The following is a 12735-nucleotide window of genomic DNA, read 5'->3' as shown; positions in this document are numbered from 1 at the left end:
GCGCGCCACCTTGACACTTCCGTTTTTTCCATCAATCTTTATTGAGGCTTCGGGAGCGCGCGCTGTTTGGCTCGTGCCTTGATTGTCATCTGTTCTACACAATGAGGCCCACAGAACGTTTGACGTCATCCCTCCACCCAGCCTATGGCGAAGCCGCGTTGGGGGGGCGGGGCTCCCGTAGCTGTTTGTTCTTCAGAAGAAGCCGATTCTGGAAGCCATTACGTTGCGCACAGCAGTTGAGTAAATCGCACTTTTTTGCGTACGATACGCACAATCCCTTGTCTTTAGAGGCTTTTCTGCACTTATGGCGTCGGCTGCCAAAAAAAGGAAAATGAATTTCTCGGAGAGAGAGGTGGAGATCATTGTGGAGGAAATAGAGAAGCAGAAGCACACACTGGTTAACCACTTCAATGCCGGAGTCACCCACATGGCTAAGAATAACGCCTGGGTCGACATCCTCCGCAAAGTCAACGCCGTCACCACCTGCCCCCGAGAGTTGCCCGAGGTCAAAAAGAAGTGGTCCGACATGAAGACGGAGGTGCGGCGGAAGGTCGCGCAGGCGCGCGCCGCCATCGAGGGCACGTCCGCCGACTGCGCCACGGTTCCCGTCATCCTCAGCGCCATGCAGCAGAGGATCTGCAACCTGCTGGGGGAGGCCACCATCATCAGCCTCCCGGCCGGAGACTCGGATGCTGAGCTGACGCTCCCGGTGACGGTGAGCGCCGGCGCCGCGGTCGCGCTGGCGGAGGGTAAGCGGCCGAACGAACGGCGGCCAAAGATCGTGTGCTGGTGTGATGATCCGCTCTGACAGAAGTTCCCGCTCCGATCCAGCAGCAGTCATGCATGATGGAGCGATGACATGTGGATCAGGACCTAAAGTCAGAAACATTCATTTAAGGACTGTGGGGCAGATTTCCGCTTCTGTCTAAAGTTTATGGTCTGTTTTTATTTACAGACGGGTGTAAACGCAAAGCTGTTAGGGAACATGGTCAGAAATCAGGATCTTCACATAAATGACTTATAATAAGAGGACCAACGTCGTCAGAGTGCGGTGAAGTTAGCGTCAGGTTGGATGTTTGAGCGGCGTCAACAAATTAACAAGTGCATAGATTTTACATCAAACTTTAGACTAAATGCTTTGCAAAAAGAAACAAATGACAATGAAACAATTCCTCATGTTGTGTTAAAACAATCGTATGTATTTTGCAATGTTTTCATGAGAAAAATGGTTTGAAGTTGATATCCTGATGTTTTTTCAATAGCTCCCAAACCATGTGACCTCATGATTCCATATATATGCACAATTATGGCGCCAGACACACCAAGTTATTTTGCAATTATAGATGCAGAATATTTTATATGAATTATTATATTAAAACTGCAGAGGTCTGAATTCTGGCTTTCCTTTCGGTTTCTTCCAAACCACGTGACCCAACGAGTCCAACTGTATGCAGAAATGTGGCAGTGACCCAACGTCATAGATGATGAATGTTCCATATGGGAGTATTCATGTGGGAACCTCTGACAACGGAATACATATAAACTGTTAATCATCTATGATTGCTAAACACATTGTTGTGTCTGATGCTGGGTGTCAGTGACACAACTCGGCTCACGTTTCACATCGCCGGGTCATGAGGGACGTTTTTGAGTCGTTTCAATGAGAACTTGTGGTGAAAGTTAGACTGATAAACCTCGAGCCATGTTTTGTTTATACCCCCCCCCCCCACACACACACACACACACACATGTTTTTCTTTAATCATCCTCCAACATCTTTACCTCCTTTTCCTTCCTTGTACTCATGATCTCCACCTTTAATATTTGGTCCCAAAAAAAATACATACAAATATAATGAGGCTCTATTATCGTTGCAGTAACACCGGTCCACCACTAGAGGCCCTCAGCTCCCATCTTTGCTGCTGGACAGAATGAGATTTAAAACAAATCTTTTTGAACATCACACAAAAGCACACAACCATAAATATGAGGATTTAAAGAAACTCAAAGACAGACGTTTAACAGTAATAAGATTCCCGGTGACTTCAAAATAAAATGCAGGTCAAAGTGTGACGATGAAAAAGTGACAGATGATGTGTTTTCATTTCCAGCTCTTCCGGCTGGTCCGGTGTGTGATGACCCAAAGGCTCTGAATGGTGAGTATTTACTCCTGTTTCTTTCTTGTGATTGACATTTCCTGTTATTGTGTCCAGACGTGATCCTCACGGTCCATCTTAGGACAGTCCTTCATGGTGTGTTTGAGGGTTTTGGGACGATCAAAGGGGATTTGATGAAAATCTGCTTTCCTCTCTCCTGGACCTCCCGCGGGGTGGGCTGGAGCGTGGGGCAGGTCTCCCTATGGGGGCCCTGGTTCGTGCCTGGGGTTGGGGGGTTATCATCGGGGGTTAGAGGTGTTTTCCCGGGGTGGGGCTCTGTGGGGGGCTATTCTTCTGGTTGGGCTGGAGCTTGCACTCTCTGCGGTCCTGTGGCCTCCCTGCTCCCTGGTGTGGGGGCCCCTGTGGCGGTCCTGCCCTGGTCTAGGTGGAGGACATGCACGCCGACGGGCAGGTTTCCTCTGTTTGCTACACTGTGTGGGTGTCGGGGGTCCAGGCTATCGCTGGTGCCTCAGCGGGGGTCTTGGTTATTTTCCATTCCATCATGGACCCCAGCAGAACAGACACCCTCACCTGAGCACAGGTGCTGTCTCACCTTTGACTGAATGAAATGTTTGCCATGTGTTGGTCTGTGTGCATATGTGTGTGTGTGAGCTTTAGTTGTATTGTGTACATGTTGACATGTTTGTGTCTGAACATCATTGGATCCAGCAGGAGTGTGTGAGTGGACAGGCCCCGCCCCCTTTAGACTAACATCTACACCTGACAGTAATGTTGATAATCTTCCAGCAACTTGTTGCTTAATGATTCTACCCCCCCCTCTATAATCATCCTTCTATTTCATTAAGTCCCCTCTTTTTCTCCCTTTCTTTTGCCCCCCCCCCGACACATCCATCTCTCTTGACTTCCTGGTTCTTCTGTTATCAGACACGGTTGTGTTTCACATGTTTCGACAGACGTCCTCCGTCTTCGTCAGAGTCATCATCAGATGGTAGCGTGTGACGTATCTAAAAACAGAAGACGACAACAGAACATGAAACCAGCAGAAACGGACCACTGCGAGCAAGGAAACCACATCCTGGACCAAAGTCCTCCGCACTGAAGACAACAGACACCACAGATGCATGGTGGTGCAGGTCCGACAGCGAGCCCTCACTTCCATGAACCGGGATGAGGGGGGCCTTCCTGCTCTCATCCCTGGAGCAACATCCTCCAGCGGCAAACTGATATCAAGGGGCCTCAGTCACAATTATCTGTTTTTATATACGTCACGTGACTACCATCTGATGACGACTCTGACAAAGACGTCCGTCAAAACATGTGAATGTGAAACACAACCGTGTCTGATAAAAGAAGAACCTAAAAAGTCAGTTATCGATACAGACATGAACGGTTTTGGACTAAACCATCTCTCTTCTTCACTCCTCTTCATTTCCATCCGGTCCCAACAAAAAACGGTCATAAATATAAACACTATCAATAAAGTTTAGTCTAAATTACAAAAGGGGTTTATTCACATAGACTCCCAGTGTGTCTGAAGGTTCATAACCTCATGTTGTAACAGTTAAATCTGTCCAACAAAGAGGCCTTCAGCTCTGATCTGTCTGCTCAGCTGCTGGACAGGACAGGTAAAAAAAATCCAGACAGAAAAACCCGTCCGGGGTTCGGACCAGGACCTCCTCGCCGTGAGGCGAGAGTGCTAACCACTGCTCCACATGCTGCCCTGCACTCAGATTTCACTTATTGCAATAGTTTTACAATGTTCATTTTAATAGACGAGAGTTTGTGGGTTTTTGTCCACTAAAAATGTAGAAATTGATTCTTAAATATTTTGTATTAATACAAACTTTTTTCACGGCACATTTAAAGAAATGACTTTCAACGACGTGTTCGACCCGGTGGCTCAGATTTTCTGTAGCTAATGATCCAATCAATAGAAGCAGGGACGTCCAGTTTAGTTTAGTCTGTTTGTTAGTTCACTTTAGTATTTTCCTATTGAATTCTATGTATTTATGGTCCTTTTGTTTTTATGTTGAACTTTTTTAAATTTGCGATACGAAACCCATCGAGACGACTGTTGTTGTGAATTTGGGCTACACAAATAAAATTGAATGGAATTGAATGGAGCTTTTATGTCTGGCTGTAAATCATTTTTCAGTTGTTTTTTGTTGTTAAAGTCACATTTGTTGTCACGTTCTTTGTGTGAAATTTGAGCGTTTGACCCCTCCCCTGGGGGAGTGGTCAGACATTTGGTGGTTTAACCCCCCACCCACCCCTTCATGCTGAGTGTCAGGCAGGGAGGCACTGGCTCCCATTTTTAGAGTCTTTGGTAGGACTTGGGCTGGATTTGAACTCACAACCTTCAGGGCTGAGGACGGACACTCTACCACAGCTGTTGTCATGTTTGGAAATGGTTTAAAGCAAGAATAAAGCATGAAGAAGACCAGCAGAGGTGTGTATCCATACAAAGACGCATCAGACGGAGGATGACTAGTCATGAAATCCTCCAACGTTCTCATGAATTCAGTTCTTCCTCTGAAACAGAAACGCACTTTGGGATGTAGAGGTGACTCGATGGAGGCATCACGGTTGTTAAGAGGAGAAGTGAACGTCTACATCTGCTTTAGCTCACGTTTCATGTTTGTCTTTTGTTCGTCTGATGAGCTGGACGGTCCTCCGGTGGAGGATTCAGACCAACTTTCTTCTTCTGTCCCCAGCTGAAACCACGTACCACAACATCCCCCTGGAGGACGGCAGCGTGGTGGAATACTGCACCACCACTGTCAATGACGCCACCCCCGCCGTCATGGCGACCGTTGAGACTCCGGTGGAGATGCTGGCCTCGTCCTCCGCCTCGCCGCCGCCGCCTGCGAGTCAGGCCAAACCTCAGGAACTGAAGAGCCGCATCGCCCTGAACTCCGCCCGCCTGCTGCAGGAGCAGCGGGTGACAAACGTCCACATCCGGCAGATCGCTCAGCACCTGGAGGGCCAAAACGAGCTGCTGCAGATGATGCGGCGCTCCCAGGAGGCCCAAGCGCTGGCCCAGGAGCGGCAGGCGCAGGCCCTGGAGGGCACGCAGGCCGCCATGATCGCGTTGGTGCAGATGCTCAGACCCGCGCTGAAAGACCTGCGCCGGTTCCTGCAGAGCGGCTCTGAGGCCGCAAACGTTTGCAGCTCAACGACCGGAGGGAAAGCGGAGGAAGGGCGAGAGGACCACAGAGCCAAAACTCCCCCTCCTCTGCAGCCGGCGGAGGACGCGCAGTAGTCTGCGTCCCAGAGGCGACACGGGTGCCTGAGACGCTGCAGGATGGACGGACGACGTGGACGGCTGATTGGGTCAAAAGCCCCCCCCCCCCCCGGCAGCGGACGCCCCCCCTTTGGTCAGGACTGTGGACGCAGCAAACCGGACGGGTGTCACTTGTTGTTGTGGCTGCTACAGACTTTCCTCCAAACCTTTTTTAGAAGCCGGTTTTAGCTTCATGGTTGACTTTTAAAAAAAGGAAATCCATTTTTAGTTTTTTGAATTTACAACCTTTATTAAAAAGAGGTCATGTTGACACATCTTTTGTTGGCCAAATATGAGAACAGAAACCCACAGGTGTTCATATTCAGTGACAAAAGAAGCGACTGCTGCGTTGTGAGAATCGAACGAGCGGCTGGACGGCAGCGTGTAGCACCGCTGCACGGGATCCCCGCCTCATCCAGTGGGGGTCCTTGGAGACCCCTCACACTGCTGCCTAACCATGTAGCCACACGGGGGCCCACGTCTGGGTCTCCCTGTGCCGGTCCCCAGCCCGGATAAAAGACGAGGTTGTGTCAGGAAGAGCTTCTGATTGGCTGTGGCGACCCCTGAAGATGGACTGTAAGGTGAGGAAGTGATGGCGGCGGATTTAACCCATTTATGGACCACAGACGGGCGTTTCAGGGAGCTGGACTCTGGACCCCAGAGGGGTTTCTGTGCTGACATGGACTCTATGGTCACAGAAGCAGATAAAAAAGTACAGCATTGTTCAAGACGGTTGAGGTCCTGATCTACATCCACCAGTTTTTATTTTATGGGTTTGACATTTCAGATTTATGCAATAAAGTCTTTGATTTATTGAACATGAATTAATATTTGTAAAAACATTTTGTGGAGATTTTTATCCTTCTTGTTTCTCTTCTTCTGCTCATCCGGGAGGCATGGGAACGCCCCGGGGTCCCCCCAGAGGAGCTGGAGAAGGTGGCATCTTTGCTTAGACCCGTCTATGGGGCCCCTGAGGAGAAGACCCCTCTGTGGGGCCCCTGAGAAGCAGACCCCTGTATGGGGCCCCTGAGGAGCAGACTTGTCTGTGGGCCCCTGAGGAGCAGACTTGTCTATAGGCCCCTGAGGAGCAGACCCGTCTATAGGCCCCTGAGGAGCAGACCCGTCTATAGGCCCCTGAGGAGCAGACCTGTCTGTGGGGCCCCTGAGGAGCAGACCCGTCTATAGGCCCCTGAGGAGCAGACCCGTCTATAGGCCCCTGAGGAGCAGACCCGTCTGTGGGCCCCTGAGTAGCAGACATGTCTGTGGGCCCCTGAGGAGCAGACTTGTCTGTGGGCCCCTGAGGAGCAGACCCCTCTATGGGGCCCCTGAGGAGCAGACTTGTCTGTGGGCCCCTGAGGAGCAGACCCGTCTGTGGGCCCCTGAGGAGCAGACTTGTCTGTGGGCCCCTGAGGAGCAGACCCGTCTGTGGGGCCCCTGAGGAGCAGACCTTTCTGTTGGGCCCCTGAGGAGCAGACCCTTCTGTGGGGCCCCTGAGGAGCAGACCCGTCTGTGGGGCCCCTGATGGGCAGACCTGTCTGTGGGGCCCCTGAGGAGCAGACCCGTCTGTGGGCCCCTGAGGAGCAGACCCGTCTATGGGCCCCTGAGGAGCAGACCTTTCTGTTGGGCCCCTGAGGAGCAGACCCGTCTGTGGGCCCCTGAGGAGCAGACATGTCTGTGGGCCCCTGAGGAGCAGACTTGTCTGTGGGCCCCTGAGGAGCAGACCCGTCTGTGGGCCCCTGAGGAGCAGACCCGTCTGTGGGCCCCTGAGGAGCAGACATGTCTGTGGGCCCCTGAGGAGCAGACTTGTCTGTGGGCCCCTGAGGAGCAGACCCGTCTATAGGCCCCTGAGGAGCAGACCCGTCTGTGGGCCCCTGAGGAGCAGACCCGTCTGTGGGCCCCTGAGGAGCAGACCCGTCTATAGGCCCCTGAGGAGCAGACCCGTCTGTGGGCCCCTGAGGAGCAGACATGTCTGTGGGCCCCTGAGGAGCAGACTTGTCTGTGGGCCCCTGAGGAGCAGACCCGTCTATAGGCCCCTGAGGAGCAGACCCGTCTGTGGGCCCCTGAGGAGCAGACTTGTCTGTGGGCCCCTGAGGAGCAGACCCGTCTATAGGCCCCTGAGGAGCAGACCCGTCTGTGGGGCCCCTGAGGAGCAGACCTTTCTGTTGGGCCCCTGAGGAGCAGACCCTTCTGTGGGGCCCCTGAGGAGCAGACCCGTCTGTGGGGCCCCTGATGGGCAGACCTGTCTGTGGGGCCCCTGAGGAGCAGACCCGTCTGTGGGCCCCTGAGGAGCAGACCCGTCTATGGGCCCCTGAGGAGCAGACCTTTCTGTTGGGCCCCTGAGGAGCAGACCCGTCTGTGGGCCCCTGAGGAGCAGACATGTCTGTGGGCCCCTGAGGAGCAGACTTGTCTGTGGGCCCCTGAGGAGCAGACCCGTCTGTGGGCCCCTGAGGAGCAGACCCGTCTGTGGGCCCCTGAGGAGCAGACATGTCTGTGGGCCCCTGAGGAGCAGACTTGTCTGTGGGCCCCTGAGGAGCAGACCCGTCTATAGGCCCCTGAGGAGCAGACCCGTCTGTGGGCCCCTGAGGAGCAGACCCGTCTGTGGGCCCCTGAGGAGCAGACCCGTCTATAGGCCCCTGAGGAGCAGACCCGTCTGTGGGCCCCTGAGGAGCAGACATGTCTGTGGGCCCCTGAGGAGCAGACTTGTCTGTGGGCCCCTGAGGAGCAGACCAGTCTGTGGGCCCCTGAGGAGCAGACATGTCTGTGGGCCCCTGAGGAGCAGACTTGTCTGTGGGCCCCTGAGGAGCAGACCCGTCTATAGGCCCCTGAGGAGCAGACCCGTCTGTGGGCCCCTGAGGAGCAGACCTGTCTGTGGGCCCCTGAGGAGCAGACCCGTCTGTGGGGCCCCTGAGGAGCAGACCTTTCTGTTGGGCCGCTGAGGAGCAGACCCTTCTGTGGGGCCCCTGAGGAGCAGACCCGTCTGTGGGGCCCCTGAGGAGCAGACCTGTCTGTGGGGCCCCTGAGGAGCAGACCCGTCTGTGGGGCCCCTGAGGAGCAGACCTTTCTGTTGGGCCCCTGAGGAGCAGACCCTTCTGTGGGCCCCTGAGGAGCAGACCCGTCTGTGGGGCCCCTGAGGAGCAGACCCGTCTGTGGGGCCCCTGAGGAGCAGACCCGTCTGTGGGCCCCTGAGGAGCAGACCCGTCTATGGGCCCCTGAGGAGCAGACCTTTCTGTTGGGCCCCTGAGGAGCAGACCTGTCTGTGGGGCCCTCGATGGGATTGTCTGCAGCGACTGAAAGCGCGCTCTGGTTGTCGGTCGTCAGGACTGCGTGTTTGCTCCGACAAAAAAGCTGAAAATGAGCAAAGAAGAAGGAAAATTTCCACTTTTCCTGATTGGTTGGTTGACGTTTTACGCCGGAAGTAACCGTCCGCACTCCGGTGGAGGCTGGCAGCAGCGCAGCGCGCTTCCCGCCGCCCCAGCGGCGTCAGCAGGTGTGCGGGCTCGCGGACGGTCGCGCCATGTCGTTTCTGCTGAAGAAGAAGAAGTTTAAGTTCCAGGTGAGCCTGACGCCGCAGGAGCTGACCGCCGTGCCGCTTGTCAACCGGATGCTGTTCTGTAAGATCCGCCTGATGGACGGAGGAGGCTTCAGCGTTTGCTCCTCCAGGTGAGTTTCTGTCTGCCTTCCCGCCTCTGAGGAAGACTATGGAGACCCGCATGTCCGGCTCTTCCTCGTTTATTCTGACTTTTCTGTCCGTCAGAGAAGCTGCGTCACTGAAGAAACCTGTGGGTCGGTCTGTGAAAGGGTTCTGATCCATTCGGCCCTCAATGTCAGAACCGCTGACTGTAACTGAGAACTGGACTGAGCCACACCCCGATCAGATCAGATCCAGAACCCTTCTGGATCTCATGCCTTTTTCTTAACATCTTCTTAATAATTCTCTTTTTTCTGGATTTTTTTTTTTGGAGTTTGAGTTCTGAACTGACCAATCAGATGCCTCAGTAAAGGTGGGCGGTCTCACACTGAACAGTCAAAGTGTTTGATTGACAGCCTGCTGAGAAATGAACGTCTGTCATCCTGATTCACTTGAACAGATAAAAAATCAGAGAAATCCGCTTTAAGCCTTTGTTGCCTTATAGATCATTTTGGAGCTGAAGTGTATGTTGCGTATTTGCATCAATAGGCATATAGATGTTTGCATTTCCGTGAGGTAAACACGTGTTCGAACCCTCTTTAGCAGCACAGAGGTCAGGACTCCAGAGGTGGGATTCTCTCTGTTTAAGCCATTCTATTGTTATCTACTTCTATGCTTGGGGTCTTGTTGCATCACCCATCCTCTGCTGGGCTTCTGTTGGCGAACAGCAAAGCAGCCCCATACCATGGTGCTCCCTCCACCATATTTCCCAGCTGGGATGAGCTTTTGGTGTGGGGGTGCTGTACCTTCTCTTCACAGGACGACCAGCAGCAGGGCTGACCTGCCTGTCCCACCGTGGACACATGGACACGGAGGGTCTTAGATACTTTTGGAACCCTTTTCATGCAGCTCAACAACTCTTGATGGTAGATCTTCTACAAGCTACTTTGTGTGAGGCACAGTTCCCATCATGCAATGCTTCTTGAAAGCAGTGACTTAACTGCTGTGTGTTTTCATGAGGCAGGACAGCTTCAACCAACACATCCAACCTCATCACACCGACTGGATTCCAGGCTGGCCCATAGCTGGATGAAGGGATGGAAGGATGAATAGATCAGAATCAGAATCTTTTATTATCATTCTGCAGTGCACAATGACATTTTTTCCAGCAACTCTCTTCCAACAATATATAAAGATAGAATAAATTAAAATAAAGGGTAAGGAGCTATATAAGACATAAATACTGTACAGTAGAGTGGGGTGAATATTGCACAAATGAGTGGGTATTCCACATGTAGAATGAATATTGCGTACATAGTTTTAAAGTACAGTCAGAGCATTGTCAGCTGTGTGCTGACAAGGGTTGGTGGGTTATGTTAAGTCTAGGGGGAGGGGGGGTGTCGTTGACCCAGTTGTGTGATGGGGGGTGTGGGGGGGGGGGTGGATGGACCTCACTGCTCTTGGGAAGAAGCTGTTCCTCAGTCTGTTCGTGTGAGTTCTGATGTTCGTACCCCGTCCCAGAGGGAAGGGGTACAAACAGGTTATGTCCTGGGTGGGTGGGGTCTGAAGCTATACGACCGGCCTTCCGTCGGACCCGGCTGTCGTACACTGAGTCGAGTTGTGGGAGGGGTCCTCCCACAATCTCCTGTGCGGTTCTCACCACCCGGGCCAAGTCCTTCCTGTCTTGAGCGGTGCAGCTCCCGTACCACACCGTAGCACTCAGACAGAGGATGCTCTCAATGGTTGCTCTGTAGAAGTTCCCCAGAAGTTGAGATGAAAGTCCAGTCCTTTTAAGCTTCCTGAGAAAGAAGAGTCTCTGCTGAGCCTTCTTCACCAGGTGGGATGTGTGCAGCGACCAGGTGAGGTCGGATGTGATGTGGATCCCCAGGAACTTGATGTGGTCCACCTGCTCCACCTCCTCCCCGTTAATGAGGAGGGGGGGGTGTGCCACCTTTCTAGTCCTTCTAAAATCCACAATGATCTCCTTGGTCTTGGAGGTGTTCAGGATGAGGTTGTTGTCAGCACACCATCCTGTTAGGTGCTTAACTTCCTCTCTGTAGTGAGTCTCATCATTGTTGGATATGAGACCCACTACGGTGGTGTCGTCGGCGAACTTTAAAACCATGTTTGTGGAATGAATGGCGGAGCAGTCGTGGGTGAACATAGTGAAGAGGGCGGGGCTGAGGACACACCCCTGTGGTGTTCCTGTGCTCAGGATCAGAGTGGATGATGCTGAGTCCCCCATTCTCACCACTTGGGGCCTGTTGGTGAGAAAGTCTTTGATCCAGAGGCACAGGGAGGCAGGCAGACCCAGGTTGTGGAGCTTCAGTGTCAGCTTGTCCGGGATCACCGTGTTAAAGGCTGAACTGAAGTCCACAAATAACATCCTGACATAGGTGTCAGGATGCTCCAGGTGGGACAGGGTAGCATGCAGGGCTAGTGAGACTGCGTCCTCTGTCGATCGGTTCTCCCTGTAAGCGAACTGATGGCTGTCCAGAGTAGCAGGGATGATGTCCTTGATGTGGTTCAGGATGATCCTCTCAAAGCACTTCATGATCACCGGTGTCAGAGCGACCGGCCGGTAATCATTGAGGCACGAGACAGATGATTTTTTTGGCACCGGCACGATGATGGAGGACTTGAGGCACACGGGAACTGAGGTGAGCTGCAGGGACCAATTGAAGATGTCCAGGAAAACTCCAGCCAGTTGATGTGCGCACAGCTTCAGAACCCGACCTGACACCTTATCTGGTCCTGCGGCTTTACTGGTGTCGATCCTCCTCAGAGTGGAGCTCACCTGATGTAGCTGCAGGACGAGAGGCTGGGACTGCTCCTCCAGCTGTAATAGAGGACCAGAGTCCCTGCTGCTGCCGGGCGTCTCGAAGCGTGCAAAGAAGGTGTTTAGAGTGTCAGGCAGGGTGGGGTCATGAGTGGTCTGCTGCATGCTGCTCCTGTGGTCTGTGATGGTTCTGATGCCTCTCCACATCTCCCGCGGGTTGTTATTAGCAAAGTGCTGTTCCACCTGTTGTCTGTGTCTGCGTTTGGCCTGGTTGATGCCCCTCCTCAGCTCTGTCCGGGCTCTGCTGTAGGCCAGCCTGTCACCTGACCTGTAGGCTGCATCCCGAGCTTTGAGCAAAGACCGCACTGTTCCATCAAACCATGGTTTCTGGTTTGGGTAGACTTTGATGGACTTTGTGGGCAGAACAGCATCGGTGCAGAACAGCACATAGCTCAGGACGGATGTTGTGTAGGCCTCCAGGTCTGAGCCATCTTTAAACACCTCCCAGTCAGTGAGTTCAAAACAGTCCTGTAGTGCAGAAGAAGCCTCTTCGGTCCATACCTGAACTGTTTTGATGGTTGGTTTGGTCCTGCAGATCAGAGGTCTGTATGTGGGGGTTAGCTCCACAGAGATGTGATCCGACATGCCCAGGTGAGGAGCTGCTGCAGCCTTGTATGCACCTGGGATGTTGCAGTAGACTTGATCCAGTGTGTTGTTGTCTCTGGTGGGAAAGTGAATAAACTTCTGAAATTTGATGGATGGATGGATATATGGATGGATGGGTGGCAGTGGCTCAGGCAGATGAGCAGGTCGTCCAATGATCGAAGGGTCGTTGGTTCGATCCCCTCTCCCCCCAGCCAACTGTCGTGTCTTTGGGGAAGACGCTTCACCCTCCCTGCCTCCACTGGTGCATGAATGTGCATGAATG

General features: G+C 53.0%; 1 protein-coding gene across 1 annotated transcript; it reads left to right on the top strand.

Moving 5' to 3' along the window:
- Positions 1 to 304: 304 nt before the first annotated feature.
- On the top strand, positions 305 to 6224 carry naif1 (nuclear apoptosis inducing factor 1). The gene is made up of 3 exons (XM_023960500.2): positions 305 to 749; positions 2112 to 2156; positions 4832 to 6224. Exons 1-3 carry the CDS (start codon positions 305 to 307, stop codon positions 5377 to 5379), a joined length of 1038 nt encoding a protein of 345 aa, XP_023816268.1. The 3' UTR covers positions 5380 to 6224.
- The last annotated feature ends 6511 nt before the right edge of the window (positions 6225 to 12735 follow it).

This window comes from Oryzias latipes, chromosome 12 (assembly GCF_053564925.1).
Source record: "Oryzias latipes strain Hd-rR chromosome 12, Olatipes_Hd-rR_3.1".
Taxonomy (NCBI): Eukaryota; Metazoa; Chordata; class Actinopteri; order Beloniformes; family Adrianichthyidae; genus Oryzias; species Oryzias latipes.
Note: the sequence above shows the minus strand (reverse complement) of the source record. Positions and strands in the feature narration are given on the sequence as shown.